This window comes from Lonchura striata, chromosome 1, assembly GCF_050655825.1.
Source record: "Lonchura striata isolate lonStrDom1 chromosome 1, ASM5065582v1, whole genome shotgun sequence".
In the NCBI taxonomy this organism is placed as follows: domain Eukaryota; kingdom Metazoa; phylum Chordata; class Aves; order Passeriformes; family Estrildidae; genus Lonchura; species Lonchura striata.
In genome coordinates this window covers 88,104,677-88,130,629 of record NC_140703.1, presented here as the reverse complement: position 1 = coordinate 88,130,629, position 25,953 = coordinate 88,104,677, and the positions used below count along the sequence as shown (strand labels likewise).

At 40.1% G+C, this 25,953-nt stretch overlaps 1 protein-coding gene across 14 annotated transcripts in view; it reads left to right on the top strand.

The window, feature by feature from the left end:
* Window positions 1-25,953, top strand: part of CRACDL (CRACD like) — a 61,963-nt gene that overhangs the window by 82 nt on the left and 35,928 nt on the right. For 4 of the 14 annotated variants that reach the window (XM_085557852.1, XM_085557842.1, XM_085557817.1 and 1 more), the window contains exon 1: window positions 9-9,458. The exons of 1 other annotated variant lie outside the window; for it this stretch is intronic. In XM_085557852.1, the coding sequence (XP_085413978.1) occupies window positions 9,436-9,458 (23 nt within the window). In that variant the 5' untranslated portion in view covers window positions 9-9,435. Of the gene's footprint in view, window positions 1-7; window positions 21,012-21,093; window positions 21,158-25,953 lie in introns of those variants that run through there. 9 more of the 14 variants (XM_085557869.1, XM_085557821.1, XM_085557865.1 and 6 more) reach the window with 7 other exon arrangements.

The following is a 25,953-nucleotide window of genomic DNA, read 5'->3' as shown; positions in this document are numbered from 1 at the left end:
GGGGGCCAGCGGGCGCTGCCTGCCGCGGCTCCCTCGGGCCAGCGGCCGCTGCCGTCGGCCAGGGCTTCGCTTCCTTCCCCACGTCCCGTCAGGACGCTGTTTGCGAGCACAGCGACGGGAGACGCTTAACCTGAAGCAAAAGAGAGGTTCGATTAGGAGGCCACACGTACCCGGTGGGACTCCGGTTTCCATGTCCGCTCCTTGGCGACCGGCGGGTCCGGGTTTCTGGAAGGTGTGAATTGGTTGCGGTGCAGAGGCTTGTGCTCCCACCTGCAAGGCCGAGCTCAGCAGGCAGTATATTCCTGCCCTGAAAGGCTGTGCCTTTTTCTCTTCCTGTCCTTAAATATCTCTCAAAATGCTGACTGATCCTCTACCCTGAAATTAGCCGTAAATTCTGTGACTTTCCCCCCTTCTTTAATGTATTTTCAGACATGAAATACCACAAATGCATTGTTTTCATTATTATGCTATCTTCTGTTGCCAAACTTTACTATCCATAGTATATTTAGTGTATTGAATTTTAATTGCCACTGATGGATCTTAGGTTGCTGTATAGGAATCTCTTCAATTCAAAACCTTTTAAGAGCACAATGAAATTTTCATTGTGAAAACATCAGCTTGCCAGTTTTGCCGCAGAATTAGCTGAAAACCACCGATATAAAAAGAGAAGTTTATAGGAACACCCCAACAATATAAACACTAATTATTTGCATATTTTCACACTAGTTAAAAACCCAGTTTTTTTTTCCTATAGCTATTATAATTGTATTTAAATTGGATAAAGTACTGCATGTCTTATGCTTTATATGCATATAAATACCAAAAGCAATGTTAGTATCAGCTAGAAGCATGCAGTGGACTGTACATTGCATCCTTTGTGAATTGTTATTCCAAGTAGACACACAAGATCTTCCAGAAGCTTTTCCTGTTCTCTTACTTTGCCATTATAAATCTTAGGTACCATAACTATCTTCCATAAATCTTTCTTTGGTTGGACTTCATGTTCTCTACTTAGTACTGTACATTCTCCTGTATTTGTCATCATTAAGAAGTTCATTTGCTTTATCACTCACAGATCATTAGCTTCCAAAAATAGCAACCATACATCAAAGCCTGTTTGATGTTGATACAAGGCTGTACATAATTTTTTGCATCAGAGTAATTTCTCAGTCTTTGTATCACTATGCCAATAAACACTGGGGCAACAGTCCTTTTCCATGCAACATGATATGGATTGTTTTCATGTAAATTTTAAGTGGAACTGAGCTCTCATCAGCAGTTTCTACAGGGCAAAGATTAAATTACAGAAAGAAAAAAATGTAACTTTATTACTGGCACTTGCCTTGTAGCTCTTTAATCATTGAAAGAAGGCGTTTTCAGGGTAGGAGTTGGCTTATCATTAAAGAAAAGGAAGCAGGTGCATTTAGGCTTATCCAGTGATGAGGTAGGAACTGTCTGTGGTTGTTTATAGTGATGGGTAATTAGTTTGTCTATGTATAGACGTCAGAGTTTAGAGAAAGTAGAAGGTCATGTTTCTTTGCTTTCACAGAGACCTTGTGAACTTAAATTCTGCTGTGGTTTTAATTAAAAAATGTTTTATTTAGCATGTGCTTCTGGGTGTATAGGGTCTAATTCTTCTCTTGGAAAAAAAAACAGAAAAAAGAGCTAACCTGGCAGTGCTGTTTCTAAGGCAGTGGATGGGAATACGAGTGTGTGCTGCCTGCCATTGAGCTCTACAGAAGAAAGGGTTCTGCTCCCACTCAGCCTGTGGAGGTGCTGACAGCCTCTGCTGTCCTCTCTGTCCTGTGCTGTCCTCTCTGTCGTGCAGGACATTAACAGCTGTACAGTACTTGGCTGGTAGCCTCAGTATTTACAGGCATGACAAGAGTAGCAAACAGGAGAAAAAAAAAAAACTCCTAAATAACAAGGATTGGCACTGAACTGTTACTGAGGAGCTGAAAATAGGATTGAATTTTGGAAATGTCTCAGGCAAATATTTATTGCAGTAGTAAAGCTGCATTTCAGAATCACCAGCACAAAAGTGAAATCATCAATGTCTAACAATACATAGACAAGTTCTCCCTGTTTTATGTGAAGATTTAATAAATGGTCATTGCCTCACAGCCCATCTGTTCCACTCTTGATTTCAGATGTGTGTTTTGAGCACAACTGGTCTTTGACTGGAGAGTATAACCAACACACATTGTAGATGGGGACCTGCAGAGCACTCACTGTGCAGGAAGTGAAGGTGACTCTGAAGTCTGTTGTTACTATATCACAGGTCTCTTTTCCAGTGCCCTGCACAGCTGGAATCCATCAGTTCTCTTGTTCTCTGCCCTCCTGCTTCATAACAGCAAGCTCAGGCTTTGGCCCATTAAACGTAGTATATACCCAGCCATGCACAGTTCATTTATCTTTTTCATTACAGAAGCCTAGAAGTGCCTTTCTGCAATTGTAGGTGCTGATGAACTGAATATGGCTAGTTTGTAAAAGTCCAAAATACTAAAGGATGTCCACTTGAACATGGGAATCTTTGTTGGAAGGCAATAGAATGAAGGCTGTACATGCCAGGATTGTAAGATGCTCTTAGGAAAAGCTGCTTCATTTCCAGCTGTGCATATACTGGAAGAGAGTTAATCACAAGAGAGATGGAAGTTCAGTCATAAAATGTAATTTATCCAAGGTATTAAATATACAGTCTTGCTGCAAGATTTATGTTTCTGTATTATTAAAGGGAGAGTCTGTGCAAAAAGGTCAGGAAAGGAGACCATTTACCTACCCTTTTTATTGCAGTGAAACATCCATTCCTTCACTTAAGGAAGATGGCTTTATCTGTACCAAAGCATTTCTGTGCATTGCTGCTCATCCTCAAGACAGCAGAACTCCCTCAGAATTATTTGGATTAGATAACCTTGTCTCAGTTTGTTTCTGAACTGGTCAATACTTGCACAAATCCCTCCCCAGTGCCTTCTCAGTGTGGCACTGCAGTCTCTCTCCTTCCACACTACACATGAAGAGGGTTAAGCTAAGACAGGCTCATTAAATCTGTGTCATCTCATAAAGTCATTAATAGAAAGATCTTCCTGATACAGTATTTGACTAACTTTTTGGAAGTAGATGTGGGTAAAACAGTGCAATATAACAATTCAATATAAGAGTCTGTTCTGAAATACATTTAAAATGTAAAGTTTTGAAATTAAGCATAAAAGTAAACAATGCAATCAGTACAGGGATTCTGGAGTATTCTGTTTTTTGGTATCTGTAAAGACTGCACATAGTGGGTTGTAGGATTCTGAGTGTAAAATGCCTACATCTGTTTGATGAGTTATAACAGGATTAAACTAAAAGTCTTGGCAGCTCAAAGCCAAGCAACTGGGTCTGTTGCCCCCTGGGAAAATACAGACAGCAGTCTGGGAGCAGAGTGTAAATGTATATGTTTCTGTGAAAACTATCAGCAGTGATGCTTCTAGTAAAGCTCAGACTTAAATAATCATTTTCTTAATTTCAAGGGTACCATTTTACCATTTTCATACCTCTTGCAAGTCCTGTTACTCTTGATGCCTGTACTCTATATAGCCTCAAAGGGAGTCAGTAGAATTCCTCTTAGCAATAGTGGCTTATCCAGTTGTAGGAATGTAACAGAAAATGGTCTTGGAACTCTTTAAACAGCAGATGGTGTATCTGCTCTTGTGCAGCACTTTTGAAATGCACCTTGGGAGTAAATTTCACTGTAGAAATTAGTGATGCCTTAAATTCTGACAAATTTTGAAATAATCAAAAGGAAGATTAAATCAATGACTCAGAGAAATATGCATCAAAACAAGTATAAGAGAAGTGGGGCTTTTTAGCAGTTGATCACCATTGACTCTTCATGACCTTGAATGAGTCTAGTGAAGTGTAATTACTAGAGCATTTACTTAGGACAAATGTTTTTTTAGCCAGCCAGTTGATGTTCAAAGAGAATGAGATAAAACAGGGCACTGATTTCTTTGGTATTTCTTCCAGTGCATTTGGTTTCTCAGAATTCTCAGGCCCGTGGTTTTCCGTGCTCCCAGCTGCTTCAGAGCAGACTTTATCAGACAGCTCCAGAATGTGGAAAACCTACACGTGTATATTCAGTAGTGTCCTCTGCCAGCTGGTTCTCTGCTGAAGTTTGTTGCTAAGTTAAGACAGAAGTAGCTTTGAAAAGAGTCCTTCAAGGAAAATGTCTTGACAGCACAACTTTTTCTTTTATGGAAACACTAAATGATTTTAGGGATAATATCTCAGTTTACAGTCTGAGAGTACACAGTTATAAAAAGTGCTTCAGCTTGCACTGAGATACAGTCTCCATAAACAGTTTGTTTGTTCAGTGGATAAAAATACACAATAGATCTGTTTTTTTCCCTTTTTAAAAACAGAAAATCAGTTTATTTTTTTAAAAAAAGCAATTTATTTTTAATGAAATTGTTTAATATTGCATCCCTGAAAAGCTAAAAGCTCAGTGTGTTTTGGTTTGTTTGTTTTTTATCTGCAGCACATAGAAGTTTTGGGCAATGGAGACAAGTAGCATTTTTTACTCCTTTGTATCCTTAAGTGCTGACTGAGATGGGAAGATTACACAGTTCTCATTCTTAATGTCATTCTTTTGTCACACCAACTTTGGCAATTCTGCTATTTAAAGAGACAGAATATAACAAAGGAACTGCTCCATCTTCTAACTCATCGTCTAATACAATGCAGTCAGCTGCCTGTATTTTAGAATTATGGGATTTGTTTGATTCTTGAGTAGATTTCTTTCCTTCCTAAAATGGAAAATATTCTGGAACTGAACAAAGAAGCTATAAATATAATATAATATGGAACTTAAAGGACTCAGGGCACTGTATGCCATCAAAATTAGTAGCTCTTTTAATCTTACAGTTATGGCATTCCTTCTTTAATACTGGAATCAGTATCACTAAGGTTTTTTCAAGGTATTAGGGGGTTGGGCAGATGCAGGAGTTGCACTGCATCAGCTGACCATGGAAACATGCAAGAGTTTCCATAGGTACTTGGACGAATTGGAGGTTAAGGAGGAACAAACATATGTCTACCTATCCTTCTAATTCCATTCCTAGAAGAAGAACAAATAGCTAATTTCTGCAGCTACAGGCCTTTTGATTGGTGTAGTGGTGTTTAATGCATCACCATAGAGTTGACAGTTTCATAGGTAGGAGCACTGTGCAAAACATCCCTGTGGCTTAGGTCTCGACTGGTAGGACTACAGGACGGAGAGATTCCAGATCCGCATCACTTTGTGTGTTGCTCTGCAGTGGAAGGCATGTATGTCTGTTCTATTTGAGGTCTGCTTTTTATTTAATGATAAATTAGCTTCAGAAAAGTACAGAAAAGCATCAGGAGAGGAAGAGAATTTATGTCTCTGCTTAGTGGTCCTAATCAGAGTACAGAAGTAGTGCATGAATGAAGTATATATGGGAGTATCTGGTGAGAATTCTCCTTTAGGCCTCACAGAAACTTCAGATGTGTTTTTCATCCTGTCTTCTGCACTGTAGGCTGATTGTGTAGTGTGTTCAGGCATCCTCTCTGGTGTTTGAAATTAACAGTTCATGCTGGTTTAATAGATATTCACCTCTGAGTCACCCATTCTTCTCAGACCTTCTGAAAGCAGTCTCTTCATCAGAGAACATCAGAGTATCCAAAACTGAGGAGAATACTTGGTGGAGCTGAAAATCACAGAGGAAAGATGACAAAAGCGTGTCCCCTCAAACATTTTATTTGATGTTTTCATTGCTGGGTGGGGTGATGTGGAAAGTTTTAGCAAAAGATAAACAATGCATTTTTTAGAAATTTAAATGCAAATCAAAACTGTGCAGAGGTGGTGTGGTGTTCAGAAAAACTATAGGTGGCAGCATCATAATAAAACAGAATTTATTTAATGTCATTAGTCAAAGAGAAATCAGCCCTTAGTTTCTTCAACAGCATGTCATGAAAAAATACATAAGACAGTGTGAAACAAAAGGAGGAGATGAGAAACCTGGAGTTGATCATCATTTAAGCAAACAGTTAATATATGCCAATCAGTCTCTTAATCTGTGTGATGTCAGTTTTTGCAAACACGAATGAACATGCAGACTTGCAGAGATCCTTCTCCATATCTTGCTTGGTGCATTCAAGCTATCAGTGATAGTTGAATTTTGCCACATTGGCACATAATCCAAGCAAGAAAAGAAAATGCTATTCTCATTAGGACTGTTGTGTCAGGATTTTAAAAAGGAGTATTTGAAGAAAGACAAGTTAGTGTATTTCAGTGAGGTGTCCTGTCCCAGGTGGCTAATGTCTTTGAGACATTGAAGGTGGATAGACTAAAGGTTGATTTTTTAATGGAGAGAAGTACTCAACAGTTTATGAAAATTGAGCCCATTTCAGGTATTTTGGATGTAGCTTCCTAACATGAATACTTCCAAGTTAATTCTGAAAAATAAATCTGTTTTTAAAATAAGGAGGACAACATTTTTTACTTTTGTCCCTCTTAGTTGTCATTAAGGTTTATAGGAACTGTTAATGAGGAGTAGTTTCTCATGTCAATGTACACTATCATTTTCTCCTAGTATTGGTTTATAGGAGAAATGAGAATTTTTTTCACTGCAGCCCAGGGAGAACTGTCAGACTCATTTGACAGGGCCCAGATACACTTTTTTTTTCTTGTCCTAATGCATTCCCCTCTAATCACTCAGTCTAAAATTATCAAAGTGAAGTCACAGGCTGTATCTGGTCCATGGGTTTCTTGTTCCTCAGCAGCCTGCTTTATAAGATACTGTAGAGGTTACTGCTCTCAAATATTCAATTGAATATGTACTTCTCTCAAAAGTTATTTGTTACAAAATCATGGGAGCACAAGTATTGGTTTTTTTTTTATTTAATATTGTAGCCTAGCTCTTTTTCAAATTTTATTGTGAGATGAAGTATGGTGCAGACTGTAAACTCAGTTTGTCTAATTGCTACTGAACCAACTGATGAAGAGTGCTGTGCTTTATTGGTTTATTTTTTTAAAGCGAGGTGCTAGATGTATGTCAGTGTTTTAAACTGATTGTGCAGATTACAGAGTTCTGGGTGACTTGCATCAGTGAAAGGTTGCTGGGGGAAAAAAGTCAAGTGTCACTGTGAAAATTATTTGCTCTTTCTAATTACTTAAGGTTCCCTTTTTTTGATTATGTCTACAAAATCTCTTTGACCAAATGACAAACCAGTGTGCATTCAGCTATTTAACTATTTCTGCCTGTCTCACACTACCAGGTAGTGTTGAAATTCACCCGAGCAGCTTCCACAGGACTTCAATTTCTTTGCTCAGAGATAGAGATGAAGCAAGACTGCAAAGCTGGAATATGCAGGTGTTATTTTTTTTACCCAGCAGAGGGAGGAAATCACTTGCCTGTACTATTACTTCTGTATTTCTTTCTTTCATAAGCCAATGTTATGGAGACATTGTACTTTCATGTAAAGAGATAACAAAGGCATGACACTCAACACAGAGACTTTCAGCATCTTCAGGGATAAATCCCAGTCAACTGCAATAGGAAGGAGACACCTAACCTCAAAATCCTGCTGTGGATCTTGTTGGATAATGATTCCTATTCATTGCAAGTGATGGCTCCCATCTCTAGGTATTTAATAGCTGTGAAAACCTGGCCCTCAATAACTATTTATCTGAAGAGTGGGTGCTCATAAGGAGTACTTCTGAACTTGGGAGCACGGGGTGTGCCATGTCTGTAGCAAAGAAACATGTCTGGTTAGTAGTTGTATGTGTGTCATTTTCATCCTCTTTCCTTGTTCACATGCCTTGATTTCAAGGAAAGGAAATTCTGTGAGCAAAGAAGGCAGCTGCCATGTACCTTGGTCATGCTACAGATCTGAACAATTCAGGTAGGTGGACAGGGAAGATGCATCTAAACTACTAGTGCAGGAAATGTTCCTGGGTCAGGCTGTCATTGATCTTGGGTTGTTGGAACAGCTCTGGATGCAATCGTGGTTGGATAGGTTGGTGACGGTTTGCAGCAAGTGGAGTGGATGTAGTCAACCTCTTTTGAAGATCATGAGAGTTTAGCAGTTTGGTTTCAAGCGTTGCCTCCGGTGCCACAGAACAGTCCTGAGAGTGTTTCACTTACAAGAGCAGATGCAGCCTGAGGCAGAGGCTCCTAGATATGAGCTAAGCTGTATCACCCACATCAAGCAAAGTGATTTTGTCCTTACCCTGGCAGGGGTCAGTAGATGAGCTTTTAGGTATATTGAAGGGGAGGGGAAATTGCATCTTCTGTTTTGATGATTTTTTTTTTTTTTAAAGCACAGTTCTATTTTCTGTGCTAGTCTGTGGACTTTTTATAGCTTGGTATGAATGATTTGTGTTTGATCCCACAGCTAGAGAAAGCACTTCCAGTCTGTAGGGCAAAGGAGGTCATTTATATGTTGCTGTGAAAGGCTGTGGGAGCAAATGCCAATTTTCTCACAGTCACAGCTCACACTTCTCTTTACACTTTGGGGCTGGAGGTAAGGTCAGTGGGCAGCAGGGTGCCGATAAGAGTAGGAGTTCACTGGAACAACTGAGTATTCACCCAGCTAACACTTATTTCTGTCTTTTCTTTTGCCATAAGATTATAGCCCCTAACTCAGAGATGGCCCTGTACAACACTGTTCCAACAGCTGCTGTAAGCAGAAGATACTCTGGGTATAATCGGACTCTTTACACTGATGACTGATCACACAAATCTGATAAATTCTTATGACAGGATCTGTGGCTTTGAGGTTCATTGTAGAAGCCAGATTGTACCTTATTTGCTGTTAAGGCTTAATAGAATTGCCCACTGATTTCTCTGCAGCCACGTCCCTCAAGGGATTTATTCATTCAGGGATTAAAATTGTTCCACGGTTGTCTGATTTGTTTAAAGCTCATGCATTTCTCTTAATTGGAGACAGTGACCTCAAAAATAGCTGAAACCTTCCATTATCCTTATGTGGAAGAGAAAGGTGTACCAAAAAAAGTATTATTCTAATTATTGAAGGCTTCTGCATTTCTACTTTTTTTACCTTTCTACTTCTGCTTGCTTGAATAGAATATGACTTAAAATATCTGTCTGATGAATTTGTTTGGAATGAAAGGAAGCCAAGAATTATTTTAACAAATGTTTTAGCTTGACACTGAGTATGGAGGCTTAGTTTGCCAAGCTGGAAAAGTGAATAAGTAGGCACTTTTCATGAGGCTTATATAGGGTGTGGGTCATCTTGAATGTCAGTTCCAATCTGTGTTACGTATTTGTAGAGGAGTGTATATCGTGAATGAATGGACATGTTCTCCTCATAAGTCTTGTGTTTCTCTGAAACAGCAGATTACTTTTGAGAAACTGTGGCACATAGTGCAGTCAGCAGAGAAGCCGAAAGGACTTCAGGAAATCAGCTCCTTCTATGTGCTGGACAGAATTTCTGAGGTACCTGCAAATGTGTCTGGAGGAGTGTTGTGTTGGGTGCTGTGATGGTGCGAAGAGAACGTGTCTGGTAAGCTGGGGTGCAGAATACAGTGAGGAGCATTATGGCTTCTGGGACAGGTGGATGGAGTTCAGCACAGGAGAAGGGAGCCTGTGAGAGCAGGATCCCATGGTTTGGTGGGCTGCAGAGCTATTGTCCTATCTGTGGCCTCTTGGCTGTAGAACAGGCTCTCTTGGTTCATTTGACAGGTGTGCCAGTGTTAATGCTTCCTACAGCTGTGAAAGAAATCAACAAAAGCCAGCTGAAAGTCAATCTGCTGCTGCTTCCACTTTCACATGGGCATTTGAGATCACAGTATAGTGTGTATGAAAAGCTGTATGTGGGCAAGACAGAGCACGGATCTGCTGCAAGGTCAGAATTGGGTCATGTCCCTAGATTAACTTGAGATCTAAGGCTGTCAAAACTTAGGTCAAAACCAGGCTTTTAGCTAATGTTAATCTGATGATGAAGCTAGATCTAATCCTGGTAATTAAAAGCAAAACCCCAAACAAACCTTGATTCCATGAATGAAGTAGAATTCATTGAAGAGGAGGGAGGCTTCTCTGAGCATCCCTCCCTATTTTGTTCCGCCACCAGTGAAGTGGTGCCCTATCATTAGCCCTTTTTAGGACTGATTTTTCAATAACAATTCTTCCTTTCCCTCAGACTTTCTGCAGCCTTTACTACTGTTTCCCCTGCAGAGTTTCTCCTTCCTTGCTTTCTTCTTTTGCACAGAAACATCTCTGCCATACAAATACCTGCATTTGTGATGGCAATCTTAAGGGACAACTCTCTGCCCTAGAACATAAGTTGCTCCTTTAGACTTGCCACACATTTATAGATAATGGTTCTGCTGCTTTCATTATGTCCTTGGATAAGGAAGCTCTGTTGCATTTTACTCTTGTTTTGAATTGCGTCAGTAATGCTTAAACCTGTTGCAACAATGGATTATTAACTTGGAATTTAACAGTGGAAGATGATGGGAGGAAAAGAAGTATATCTTTCCTAGAAGCAAGTTGAAATAATGGGTTTTTAATAATATAGCACTGCATATCTGATAACCCAGGGTCCCCAGGAGGGCTTCAACCCTTGAACGGGCAAAGTTTTATGACACTGAAGGTTAGTCCATTTCAGAAATACCTGAACTGAGTAAACAGTCTGGCTACTCTGACATTTGCATTGAGTCTGCATTATACAGAAGAATAATAGTAGCTGGCCTGCTGTTTTGACAAAATTATGCTCTTTAAACTGGTTACCAATGCTTGCGTAACTCAACACTGTTAACACAAGTGTATGAGTGTTTTTATTTGGACTCTGAAGGAATACTTTAAGGAACTGCTGTCTGCTCTAGAGTAAAGAGGTTGTTTCCATGACCTTTCTCACAGTGAGAGGATGTTTTTAGCAATAGCTAATCCTGTGAATCTGATATGAAATGATTCTGTGAGCAGAGAGCACTGTAAATTGTCATGTGTCCACAAAGGATTTTTGATCAGTTTTCTTGAAACATTCTCTGCAACTCTTGCAATGAGCCTGGTGTAAGGAGTTTCTTAGTCAAAGTGAAATACTGACAATTAGACTTTAAATCAAATTCTGTAGTTTTTACTTATATTGCTTCAACAGTCTGGTTTAATAACCAGCTCAGCTGCTTTGCTGTCGTATTCTAAATGAAAGTCACAAGCTGTAGCTCAGTCACAAGATAAGAGTACCATGTGTGCAGATAGGTACACCTCAACTTCCTGTCGAACTCCTAGGTACTTTGGATCTGTGGATAATGGTGTGAGAATCTCCAGCAAGGGCTTCCTTCTTCCACCTCCACAAAACAAACTTGCAAATTCTGCTGAAAAGTATTTCATTGTTTTTCAACCACATCTGTTCCTACACAGCACTGTTTGTCAGCTGTATTTCCATAACATAAAGTCTCATTTCCTCCTAGCTTTTTGTATCTGACTAGTTGTTATTTTAATAGCATCTATTTCTGAAGCATAGGGCAAAATAAAAGTGACCAATCTAGTTTTCTTCATAGTATTTATAAGTGATTACACCATTTTGTTTTTTCCATCCACTCTGCAGTATGGAATGTGGTTGAAATTTACAATAGCACTGAACATCATTCTAACTCTGTTTATTTGACTGTTAGAATTAGACTGAGGCTGAATTAACTCAGCCCAAGCCCAAGCCACAGTCTGCTGTGATGTTATTAAAACTTTTACTCCACAACAGTCTGTACAGTTTATAGTGATCTGGAGACAGTATCTGCTTTAAAAGGTTAGGGTAAGGAAGCAGAAGCCATTTGCTAGTGAAGGCGGGAGTGCTACTGTGATAGGAACATGCAAATGGTCTACTTACATGAGAAGGTTCGTTATCAAAATGATCTTCAACTTTTAGCTAGTCTTTGTGATGTTTCTTATTACTTGGCCACTTTGCTTAGTAACAATAAATTGCCAAATACTGGGTGAGACCACTTCAGTTTTTAAATGTCTTAATTAATTATATTGGATGCGTAATGCCTGATAACATTCTGTTTGTTAAACCAGAACGCCCTGGCAATTTTGTGCAGACTGCTTGTAAAGAGCATTATTTACTCTGCTGAGTCAAAGCACAAGGCTGAGTGTGTCAGAACCAAAGTTCATTGTGGAGCTGTAACCTGCCTCTTGTATGTGGGGTGGACTCCAGTTACACCATCACAAATTATTTATCCTTTTGTCCCTTTACTCACAGGACCTAAAAGTCCTTTTGTCCCTTTACTCAAAGGACCACCTGCCAAAGTTATGAGGGACTATAATGAGGGAATATAATAAAGGAAATTAATACAAGTATCACTGCTATCTCTAATAAAATATCACTGGCTTACAGTGAAAACCTGAAGGGAAGTTAATCAAGAAATAAAGACACTGTGTGCTGCATAAATCAATGCTGATTTCATATAGCTGTAAAAGTGAAAGTGTAAATTTTTTATATGCAATTGTCAATTCTAAGACTTTGAAAACCAACTAAAATAGAAAATTACTTTTTCCTAGGCTTACCTGTCATTGGAAAAAAAAAAAAGTACTTAAGTCCCATTTTCTTAAAGGCATTGTAGAATTTTACATCTTATTCTAGATTAGGAAAGTAGTTTGCTCTGCTGTGTAAATATCAAATCAAATCACACAACATTTAGCAACTAGATCACACCCAATTTATTTTAAAACAGATTATTTAAAAAACATACCATGTAGTTAGTATAACATGGAAACAGAAGATATATTTAAAAAGAGGAAGGAACATTTCTGCTTCTGTTTGGATATTCAGGTGACTTTCTGGCTATGTAAAGGCTTTGTTTTCCTCAATTTTCTTTCTATTTCCCCTTTCTTTCTGATATCAATCTTTCTTGCCTCTAGTAAAACCCAAGAAAAACCTGGACCCAAAATAAGCTGGAGAATTTGACCATATGCAGAGACTCACATATCTAAAACTAAAAATTGTGGCAGAGGCAGTAGAATAAGAAAAGGAGGTTATTCAAAGAAACTATATTTGTAGAAATTTTTCATCCTTTTGCTTCAGAGGTTATGTACAGCAGCATGGAAGATGTTGCCTATTTCTTTTGTTCTGTCTGACTTCTGCCTGGCAGCTCCGCATGCAGGCACCCAGAATCCAGTCCAGGTGGGCTCAGCTTAGTGCTGGTGATAGTACTGCCCTCCTGCTCCAATGATGGTTGTAAGGAAATGGAGATAGATGGCAGTTCTGTCTGTTCTGTCTGTGAGTGTTGTTTAGGGAACACAGCAGTTGGGAACTCAAGTGGTTGCCCTTTGAATCATTTGAATCATGGAACATGTGTGAGGACACTGGTATCACTCTGTGTTGCACGGAGTCTTTTGGCTTTTTAATTCTTCTGAAATTGCTTATACTTCCTCTGGACATTGTCCTTCAATAGTAATAGAACTTTTATGAGTAGTCATGAATCAGTATAAATTGTAAAACCCAGCCTAGAGCTGATGCAGTTTTGTCATCATAAATGTATTCAGAGCATACTCATACATACAGAGGGAAATAAGCTACACTAGTACTTGGCAATGCTGGATTAAAGGTTGGACTCAGTGGCCTCTAAGATGTTTTCCAGCCTAAATGGTTCTGTGATTGGTGCCTAAATACTGTAACCTGAGAGCTGCATAGAAGGCCATTGTTTCTTTCTGGTCTTCACATCCCACCCAGCCAGTGTATGTCTTGGGTACTGTACTGTATTATGTATATTATAATGGGTTGTTTGAATGGCCACTGGGTGTGTTTGCATCAACTTCAGCCTAGGTGGAACAAGAGCTGTGAACATGCAGAGACATGGACCACAGTACAGGCTAGACAAGCCCTCTGAGGACTGAAGATGTCATGTTGTTCTTTTTTCCGTGTTGCTCTTATGATACGGAGGTGCATGTGTCCCCAGCCTAAATAATCTCACTAGATGGTGTGAGCTATTTAGCCCTCAAAGGGGAAAAGAATTCTTTGTTCCCCATTTCACAGTTCCTTTTCTCAGGAGATCCTCTCTTAGTTACCATGGATATGTAAACTGGTGGTACAGTCTTCCCACCCTTTATTCATACACCTACTAACATCTGCACCAGTGCAGCTTTCAAATATAGACCTGGCTTGTGCTGGATCTGGATAAATCTGGAGCTGTTTTACACATTTCTTTGACACATTGGTTTTGGCTGGTCGTTCTACCTTTTAGAGCAGATGTAACATTTCATAACTTGTCACTGAATTTTTATCCTTCCATTCATGATGGTGACAACCAGAATCTGATTGCAAATCAGCAACATGAAGCATATAAAGCAGCTTGGGAATTTAAAGAAATTTGTTTCTCAGCACCCCTCCCTTGAACATTGGGTGGTGTACGAAGTATCAGGTAACATGGAGACCTGGAGCAGGTGGGTCAATTCCATACAGTTCAGCAGCAAAGGAATTTGCATTGCAAAAGAATTTATACATCTTATTCTTTAGTGGCACTTGAGCTTAATTGTGCTTTATTTGACACTAACTGGCTAATTAAGGAGTTTTTCTTTAGGCTTCAATGGACCTACAGAGCTGCTGAGACCAAGAGCACTGAACCACCAGGTTAGGTTTATTACCTTCATAACTGAGGTAGCAAACTCTGGAAAACTAGGATCAGCTCTGTACTATCGGCATTTATCTAAACATTAAGAGATCAAGACATTGCAAACGTCACACCATTTCCACTTACTTGACCATGTAATGTGTGCAGAAAGTGAAGAGTAGACAGGCTACTGGATGTCAGCTGAGCCACCAAAACCATAGGGGAAACAGAAAAAGACAAGTGTATTTGCAAATTTAGATATACATAGAAGCATTAAAGTAGGAATTCTCAAGCTTTTGTTCACTTACATTGTTTGGATAAACTGTTGGTCTTTTGTGGCATTCAGATATGAAATACAGTTAATTTTTTTCATGACATTTTTTCTGTCTTTATCCATAAAAGAAAGCCACAATAGTAATGAGAGGAGTAGCAAATGTGTTTATTGAGAGTGTTGCTGTGGCTGTGATTTTTCCAGAGCCATGTGAGATATTCTCATGTATGAATAGCATCAGGCTTTTTACTGCTCTTATTATTCAATTGTATTCTTACAGTATTCAAAGGACTCAGCACAAAAAGCTATTGTGCTTGGAACTGTGCAAACACTTGAGACAGAATATTCCCTAAAAAATTCTGAGTTTAACGTAACGAGACAGGTAAAACATGTGCATTCAAGCAATTCCGTAATACCTTGCTCTTAGGCATTTAGGTGGGGTCATAACAAGACTTTTTGGCACCTTTCCCTTGCTCCTCCTCTTGTGCTGCTTCTGTCCTCCTCCTGACGCCCTTCCCAGCCAGCTGCAATTGCAGTTTTGCAAGCCCTTGTTCTGGCACTGCCCCTGTAGTGCAAACCAGGCTGGGCACCCTGTGGGGTGAAGGCACAGTCGCATATCCACATCAGTTATTTCACAAGAGTCCTCATACATTTTCAGTGAAAAGAGCAAGACAGTTGCTGAAGACTCTGGAAAATTATTTCAAGGTTTTGAGTCAAGTTTTTTCCCCACACAGCATTTGTTTCTTTTGGAAGTCCATATGTGATTCTCTGCATTCAGCTGCTGCATAAATTGATTTCTTCTCTTTGTACAAGAAGGCCCCTGCCAGCTGCTGGGGCTGCAAATCCTGCTTCCAAGAAACAGCTGCAACACAGACCACTTTTCATCACTGAACGTGGTTCACAGTTCTTCTTGGTACCTGTCTTTTGCTCTGGCTTTGTACTTTGCTCCATCTTAACTTAAAACTTTGCTCCTATGCTAATGGCTGTCAAAGGGACAAGGACAGAATTTCTGTTGGTGGAGCAAGGCATCACCCAGACCTGCCAGTCTGCCTGCCATACTATTTTGGATGCCAAGTTGACAGCAAGAATGAATTTATGCTATAAGATTGAAAAGGAAGTGTATCATTCAGCTGTTTGGACCAGCAGATGGCAAATGTAAAGGAAAAAAAATTATCTAAGAGCCAATTCAGAGAACAGACATTAAATAAAGCCATCTGGCAAACATATGAAGGGAAAGAAGATGATGAGACCAAGTTCTGCTTTAAATATCTGCTCACATTGAGAGGAAGTTGGTGGGAACTCATACCATGGGAGAGCAGGCTTTGAGCCTATAAGGAGTCCTGTGTAGTGCCAAAGCCTGTGGCAGATTTGAGGATTTATAAGGACCCTAAACTATCAAGCAGGCAGAGTCTAAGCAGTAGCATTCCTGCCTTTGTGAGATACTGGTGATACTCCACATAGAATAGTGACTACAGAACTGCTTGATCCCCCATGATGGGATTGAAAAGACCACACCTAGGAACCTTGTTTTTAGAAAGGGACTAGAAAGACAAGTGTGGGAGTAAGCAAATAGGGTGATCTAATATTATTTGTGGATGCCCCATCCCTGGAAGTGTTCAAGGCCAGGTTGAATGGGGCTTTGAGCAGCCTGATCTAGTGGAAGGTGCCCCTGCCCATGGCAGGGGGATTGGAACTAGATGATCTTTAGAGTCCCTTCCAACCCAAACCATTCTATAATTCTGTGATATCACAAATTCTGAAAGACATTGATAAATCTATTTTTATGCCAGTGGTATGGCATTTTGTTACTTTGCCCTACTACAATAATTCCTGGATAATAAAGATGTGTGTGGCTTTGCACTTAGGCTTTTACGTAAAATTTCAAAAGAGAAACATTGTCCATTGAAAAGGGAATTGGTATCTTACATAAGTGCCCAGCCTTTCTTTTGGAAACTTGCTCTCAGGAAATGTGATTTCAGAGCCCAGAAGTCTAGCAGATGTTATTACTATTTCTGTTTTACAGGTCAGTGCTTTTGGTTTTTATGCTCTGAGAAATGCCTACAGCTGCTAGCCTGTCTTTTATGTTAAAAAACAAGTCAATTCTGTATCATATTCTTAAGTTATACATGATTTTTTTCTTTTTCTGGTAAAATGAGGATACTGTTGAACATTGCAAAAACATCTAGTAACCAATAGTTTTGTTAGCAGACTGTGTCATCTTATTTCCATGAAGGGCAATGGTGGATAATTTTGCAGTGAATTTTGTTCTTGACATCCAGTTCTGTGGCATTAAACAGAACAAATAATCCCACCACTTAACTGCAAAAAAAGGAAAATATTTCAGTATTGTAGCCTAAAAATATCTATTTTCTTTCCATTTCCTCTGTGTTGTTACTGTGTTGGCTGTATCTGAGAAAGTTTTCTTTAGTTTCCCTCAGTGTCTAATAGCCAGACTAACAAAAAGGCAGTATTTCTGTCCCTCTGCTCAGATGAATAATTCATTGCCCTGCATTTTATTGTGTCAAGTAAATTTCAACTCTTGCTTTTGTAAAGATGGTTTCTGAGAGGTCCTGGACACACAGAAATTAATTTGCTGCCTTCAGGCACATCATTATCTTTACTGAGAGGGAAGTAACAGTTTATTTCTGTTAAACTTTGGCTAAAGAATTTACTGTGCTGAGTGTAAGACGATGGTATCCTTTAATTGAAGTTGGAATTTGGCAGGTTTTTTCAGGGCTGTTCTGCTGCTATTCTCCCCAGCTCAGTTGAACAATGGGCTGGAGAGATGCTGGCAGTGTTGCTTGGTTACAATTCATCAGCGTGAATCAGTGCTTCGTGCAGCTCCTTCTGCGGCTGAACAGCCCAGAGACTTCTCGGCACTGTGTCACTGATGTGAGTGGAGATGTGAGCAGATTAGGGACCGTCTCAATTACTGTAATACTACACCTGTGCAGAGGGATTTGAGCAGCAGTATTTGACTTTCAGTGGTTGAAGTCAGGCAATTTGGAGCTGTCTGTTTTACATGGCTTTGCAAGTATAGAGCCAAGTAAAGCAAATTTTAACACTGTGTTTTGTTGCAAGGTGTGTTGACAAGTTTGGCACTTTGGCATCTATCTGTATTCATCAGGGAGATTAAATTCTTCATTAAGTATGTTCCTCTGGAATAGACACACCATTTGCAGAAGGCTGCCTGCAGGCAAAGTGAAACATGTAAGAGAACTGCTACCTTCCTCTTATAGCATTTGACCAAGTCTTAAGCTGGCATAAAATGAAGTGGGTGGAGTTATGCCAGTTTAGACAATAAGAAGATGCAACAGGTTATTTTTAACACTATGGAATGAATTTTCTCTACTCCACTTAAATCCGTTTTGCTACTTACGTGTTCTTGCTGTTCAAGACATGACAGGAGGAAATGCTAAAAGAGAGAAGAGGTGTCCAATTTGTGCTTTCCATGGAATAAGCATTTCCAACAGCATTGTTTTTATCTACATCTTTTTTCTAGCTTTTGCATGAATCCTGAAATTATTTTCTTCTTCCTCTCTCTTTTGGGCTCAGCAGTTCTCCATTTCTTCTCAAATCTACCATACTTGTGTCTTTTAATTTATCTTTGCCTCTATTAAGGACTTCACTAGTAAAAGCTTGTATTTGCCACACCTTTCATCTTGCCAAGCTTCCTCTGGTTTCTCTAGTATCTGCTATTTAATGCACCTTGTTGCGTGGCTGAACATTAAGACCATTTGGAAGAATTCATAGGAAAAGATGCACTGAAGTTCCATCCACTTCACTTGATTTGCAAAAGCTGAATCTATGTTAAAAAAAATAGTCTAGAGCTATCTAAAACACAGATATTTCTATGAGTAGATTCTCTGCACTGTTTTGCCTCCTGGTGATAGTATCTGTAAGATGGCCTTTCATCAGAAAATTGTTTCAGAGTATCTGCATTGCTTAAAAATCAGTTGTACTGCATAGAGATGTGTTTTCTGATTTGTGCTGTGTTGTTACATGCTCGGTTTTTCTTTAGTAGCAGGTGAGTATATATTTAATATCTTAAATTTTCAGCATATTTCCTCCAAATGCCTACTGGTTATCTATAGGGATTTCTATATTTTGAATCTATTTAAAACCTGGATTAATTCAGTCCCTGCTGAATTCAGACTGTGACATCAGTAACTATTTTATCTGGAAATTTAAGTGCTTATGGGTTAGGACTTAACTCTGAGCTCTTTTTCTGCAATAAAATGAGAAAGGGAAATGAATGAAAGAACTATAATTTTCTTTTCAATAGGAGCTTTGGCTCCTGTTCAGAAAGGTACTTGAAGCACCATAATACTCATCTGGTTTTGGGCAGTTATAATTGCTGCAGGGATAGTCTGATTCCCTGGATAAATAGACGTTTATGGGGAGGGAAAGATCTGAAGCATAGTTAAAAGACTTCTTCTTGACCTCAAGTCTGTGCTGAAAACAGATTTATCAGGCCACTGAATTCATTAAATCTGTTACGGTACATTTTTGGGGATACATTAGGGGTATGCCTTAGGTGTGCCATTGAACAGCTGAGCAGGGCTGCAAAGACACTTGTGTGCCTTTCCTTCCTTTAAAGCATTGCTTTGTTTCTACCAGCTAGAAGGCTATTGTGGAATGATTCCTTTTAAGGTTATTGCTGGACTTCTCTTGGCGTGACAGGACAGTTCTGCTGTCCCTGAGACCCTTCTTTAGGAGAGCAATTGCCTGTGTAGTGGTTGGGTGTAAGTACACCCACTGCAAACAGAGGTAGGTACACCCACTGTGAACTCATGCAGAGATATGGAAGCTAGTGCCCTGGCTGAGCTAGAGACGTCATGGAAACCCCTGTCTGGGACTGGCAGAATCTACATGAGCAATGAGAGAGCTGCTCACATGTGACAATGTGCTCAGATGTGATGGGGAAGCAGCTGACTGGAATGAAAGGGTTTGTTTCTGCACCGATACCCCTCAGCCCTCCCAGCCTCATGGGCCCCTCCAGCCTATGGGAGCGTTGTCACACATGGTGTGCACAGCACTGCTTTTATGCTATTTTTGCCAAGATGTTCCTTGGAGCCAGTAGAAAGCAAACAGGCATCTTTTCCAGATAATTGGGTTTTTGACATTTGTGTTATTCTGCATATGAGGAGGCATTATTTACTTTTGTTATACAGGATTATAGGGCTGGGTGTACCACATCCAAGGGACTCAGAGGCACTTAAGCTCTTCAGGTCTGGCTCAGCATTTACTTTTCATCTGTTAGAAAACACATCCTGAGGAATTTGCAAGCTAAATAGAGTAATTAATACATGACGATATGTGGCATGGCAATAACTTGAAATATTTACATGGCCAGAAAATGCAGTGTTCTCGTGTCATCATAAATTTCCCTGATTCTGCTTCCTTCCAGTTTTCTATGTTGAATTTGGCTTTAGATTATACTTCATAGTATGGTGTATAGGATAACTTTTTTTTTTTTGTTGTTGTTTTCACATGCTTAATATTCTCATTGCATTTATTAATGTTGAGGCTGTACACAGGGTGGGTGGTTTCTTCTGCTTTATTTATTATCAGATTTGAAATAGATCTTATTTTAAGGTTAAAAACTTTCTGGTTTCATTGGCGTGAGGAGCAGAAAATGTCACCCTCCATCTTTGTATGTGTGCTTCCTATTTTCACAACAGGTGCCTTTTTATCATAAAAATAGCTCAGCAGCTGTCCCTTTGTCCTGGGTGCTACGCAGTGGCCTTTACAAAGCCAGGAGTAACTTTTGGCTCTCCCTTTCCAGGAAGGACCCAGCTAAGCTTCCTGAGTAACATCAGCCTCCACTAAGAATTCAGGTCAGGATCTTCCTGCTTGTTACCTAGCAACTGGGGGATACTGGTGCTTTTTCCTCTGACCGACTCCTTCCGCGTTAGATACAGGGATCACTTGGGAAAGGATCAGGGCAGCGCTCGTAACTCATGCTTTGGGAAGGCAGAGTAGCCCCATGCTGTGTCTGATGAGATGTAGGATGCACTGTCCAAGTCGAACTGAATTGAGACTTTCAGGATTCTCTGCACAAACTTGAAAGTGCCTCTGTTGTTTTGCTACCACTTAAATGTCTGGCAAGGTGACAGATCCCTTCTGAAACACCAGTAGCCTTTTGTGGTGTGTTGAATCTGACAGAAACCTACGCAGGTAAGCAGCTGAAGAAAGTTTATGTCTGAGGTACTTTAAAAGTTGTTTTCCTACAGGTGAAATGTGTTTCTTGGTTACACAGGTGCACAACATTCAGTTCTGGGACTATTGACCTGCCTTTGTTCTTATTAATGTTTCATTGGATGGTAAGTAAAAAAGTTAAGTAGGAAGTTGAACTATCTTCCCTTGTTCTTTGTGGTGTGTGTTTATATATAAATTGTTGAAAACAACCTTTAAACTTCTCTAGTTAATTTATTGTAGAACTGGCTAATGAAAAATCTTTAAGTGATCAAGAGTTATTGGTTGCCATGCTCTCACTGCAACTCACTGTTGGTAGCATGTTTGCAAAATAGAAAGCAGCAAGTCCCTCTGGCTGTGTATTGTTTGCAGAGGCCAGCAATCATTGCCTCTGGTTAGTAACACAATGGCATTTTGTTTCCCTCTGATAGATTACAAGTAGAAGCCCTTTGTCAAATGTAAAAATTAGAGCAATATGCCATTCTAAGAAAAATACTTATAAACAAAATTTTTCTTCCTTGTGTTGTAGCTTCTCCACTGACAAATAGTGGCAATCAAACCAGAGTATGTTCATATCTAGTACTGGTACAGGGCTGGCATGATAGTTTTCTGAAGGACCACTCTTCACAGAAAATACAATTTTTATATTTTGAAAAACATGTAAATTAATGTTTCTAGGTGCATACAAACTGTTTAACTTGCCTTTTTCAGAAGTCTATAAGCAGCACATTCAATCTCTTCAGAAATATGAATTAATACAGCTCAAATTAACTTGAGCAAAGGCATGCTAAGTGACATCAGCCAAAGATCTGGCTGCACATCTCTGGGACAGGTACACTGTAAGCATGTTTATATGGTTTTTGTACAGAAGGTTGTAGTGGTGGATCCTGAATAGGGACATAAAAAAATCACATTACTTTTAAGCAATATATTTTAATTATTTCTAATATGGAGCTGTTTAATTTGAGTGCTGACTCTAAGGCATTCAGAAGCTGATTTCTTCAGAGAGACTAAGTGCAACTTCAATTGATATTTTCCACATTTAGTATTCAGAAAAACAATTCCCAGAGTCTGAGATTACATACCTGATACAGCAGCTGCTTTTTAAGTGTGCATGTCCAATTTGGTATCCCAGACTTTATGTCTCTATCATACTTATGGGAGAGCTCATACATTCATTCCTAGGACTCGTAGGGTGTGTGTCCACATAAGAAGAGTGAAAAAATATATACCAGGTTTGTATCTTCATGCGGTTCACGATGTCCTTTATTACAAAAAGCTTTCCCAAGTGTGTAACTTCATACTACTGTCTGGTTAGGTGATGTAGGACAGAGTAGGAAAAATATCTGTTTGAGGAGGTGCTTCACATTTCATTTAATTGTTCTGATCTCTAGGTCAACAACTTTCAGGAGGCAGTTAACAGCAGAAACCTCTTCAGTAGCTTTGATCTAGCTCTTTCAGTAAAATAGCACTCTCAGAGCATAGCATGGGACCTGAGAGATTTAGTCACCCAGCACCTCCTGACCTTTTCTCTGTTCACAAAGCCTGGTAGTGTCTTCTTAGTAATGCTCTTCTGGCAGACCTAGGAGCTCTGCTAGATATTTCATTCCCTACCCATTGCTGTGACTCACACATATCTTTAAAATGTTTAAAAAAAGGAGGCCTCTAAGTAAAGAGGATCAGAATTTCTTCAGGCTTGAGCTAGTATATTTGCCAACTGCATGTAAAAGGCTAAATATTTTCCCATTATACCTAAACCAGAGACACTCTGTGGATACACAGATGGCTGGGCCCTTGCAAATTCAGCCAAGGGAGCATATGCTGGCACTTTGGGGTTTGAAAAGAAACTGGAATGGGTCCTGTAGTCTGGTATTGGCAGTCAGCAGCAGCATCTGGGTGATTGGACCTAGGAAAGAGCCAAGTCTGGAAAGGTTATTGCAACACTGGCCTTGCATGAACAGTGCTCCTTCATAGTAAATAGCTCAAACATATACTTGGACTCTTCAGTAGAGTAGTCAAGAGGAGGCAGGTGAATGCTTTCTCTCTGTTTGTCTATCAACATGTACAAGCCTAACTAGGAGCTGGGAAGCTTAAATCCAAGAGTTATCTTTGTGTCATTTAACTATAGAGGCTGCCTGGGACCCAGTGTCTGGTTCTGGGCATCTGGCTGCCAGAAGAGGTAGGCTTGGAGCAGGGCAGGTGCAGAGAAGAGTTAGTAAAATGTCAGGATGATAGAGAGGCTCTATCTGTGAGGAAAGTAAGATGCCATGACTTATTTGGCTTTGCATATGAAGGCTGAAAGGGAAGATAGACATCTTCTCTAAATACCTGTGGAAAAAGAAAAAGGCTCCTTCAAGGAAAATATTACATTAGCACAGAACCAAACAGGTATACACCAGTCATTTAGTCTGGGATTTTCTAACCATCAGAGTTACCAAGTCCTGGAATAGCATTTGAATTTGAATAGTTTTCAAAATAAGACTTTAATCACCCTGTGAAGGGATTATATTGAGTGTTTGCTTGCACTAAATGCTCAGGAAGTTCCCTCTGATAGTATGTTCCCAAGTTTTATTCTGAAATACCTATATGAAATGTGAAGATATAAGTGTACCAAGACATTCCTCAGGATTTCCCTAAGGAGTTTTCACCACATGAGGGAACTGATAAAGTCCAGGCAATGCATGGAGCTCCTGCAATGAGGAGGGTGCATCTGATAGTAACAGCTCTTTCAAAACCACAGATCTAATGAGCCTTTGTGAGACTCATCTGGCTTTGGACCTGCCCAAGGGACCAGCAAAGGCCAAGAAGTGCTGGAACCCTTCTAAGATACTGTGAGACTGATTATTTTGGGCTTGTGTTTCTGATTTGTTGCTGTAATAGCTCCATACATACAGAATTTTCACCTACCTCCCTGGGAAAGCAAGCAAAACACAGAAGTTTGAGGCAGGGAGTTCCCCCCCTAGGAGTGATGGGGTGACCCTGGAGGTCTGTGCATGCGTGAGAGGCAAGTTGTTCCTGACTGAAACCACTTTGGTGGTTCACTCTGCACCACCTGCCTTAGTAGGAATTATTACAGACCCACAGGAGGTGGGAGAAAAGCCCACACAAGTAGGGTTTTTTGCACAGCTTTGCTTTTTGAACTTTGATTAGGAATACTGCTCTGCCACCCTCTCTCCCAGTGGTGTCCCTTTTGCTGCCCATGGGGATATTGTCTGCTTCTCCGTTTCTCTTTCTATATCTGGGCTCTTTCTAGCATATGAATATCAATGGAATTTAATTCTGAATGCTGCAGTATATTTTATTGTGCTTGTTTAAATAAGGCAGAGATCAAGCATTGTACAGTCACATGTAAAGGTGATGGCAAATGAGTGCTCTTTATGTCATGCTGGATTTCTGCTGCATACTTGCATTTATATTTGCCAAATTACAGGCAGGAAATTTTTGAATTAATGACAAATATTTCCTAACAGTAGTTACTTAAGTACCTGCACATGTTAAATTAACCATAATAATCTTGTCATAGTCATGAATTAATAACCTGCGTCTCTGGGCTTTTGAGAATTAAAGTAAAACATTTGTGGTATATTCAAAGAAGGGAGCCTGGGGATAAATGGAATGTCTCCAAATGGCTTTACATTCCTGTCCCCATCATCCTATCCCCCTTGCCAAGTAAGCCCCAAAGGCTATACAGGAACCTGAAAGTTAGGTTTAGAAGGGATAGAAAGGAAGAGATCTCCTCTGCAGAGGGGTGTCTCAGATGAAGTGATTTAGACTTATTCACTCCTGAAATGTCTTCCTCTCCATTGCTGAGCGGGAGATGCTTCCAGAAGCAAATGTGTACACAAGAGATTTCTGACAGAGATCTTAAGCAGTGAGGAGTTTAATAAGGAAGGTGCCTATCATGTCAGAGGGGGATGAGAAGAACTTCTGTCCCAGTGGCAGAAAGGAGAAGAGACTGGGGGCACGTGATGGTGTGGGAAAAGGGAGACATTGCTCACAGTGCATTCCCCATCCGTGGTCCATGGCACCCATTACAGTGGAGACCTGGGGAGCATGATCAACTTCCCTTTGCCTCCTGAATTCCGCTACCCCACAAGGTGCCAGGGGGAGCTGGGCCCTAGGCCAGAGAGGGAACCTCAGTCTGTGCCATTGGCTCCAGCTGAGCTGGACCAAGGGATAGGCCTGGAGCTGAGCATTGCTTCTGCATGACAGACTTACTCTGATCCCTGCTCTGGGAGAACATCAGGAGAAGCATGTAACCTCTCTTGTGAGGAGAGGCTGCAGGAGCTGGGCCTATTTTGTCTAGGGAAGAGAAGACTGAGAGGGAATCTTATTAATGGATATAAATGTCTTAAAGGCAGGTGTCAGGAGGCTGGTGCCAGGTTCTTTCGAGTGGTGCCAAGTGACAGGATGAGAGCAAAGGTGATAAACAAAACCACAAGTTTTACCTCAACATGAAGAATTTCTTTATGTTTGACGATGACAGTGCAGTAGAATGGGTTGCCCAGGGAGGTTGTGGAATTTCTCTCTCTAGAGGCATTCAAAAACCCACCTGGACATGTTCCTATGTCACCTGCTCCAGGTGACCCTACCTTGGCAGGGGGCTTTAGCCAGATGATCTCCAGGGGTCCCTTCCAACACTAATAATTCTGTGATTCTATGATATGTTTTCTACTTCCCAGTCCAAGGGAATGAGTGGGCTTGTGCAGGTGGCACACAAGAGACTTGCCTCTGGATTTCTGACAAGGTGGCAATAAAAACTATTAGGCTGCATTCAGGGTTTTGACTTTCAGAAGTCTGCAAGTCTAAAGCAGTAGTTGGAGGTGATACATACAGAATGGCTTGCCAGAGGTTATATTTGCTGAGATTATTGCTGTAGGGTAGGAGTGAGTGAGAAAACAAAAATCTGAGCTAGTGGCAGTTA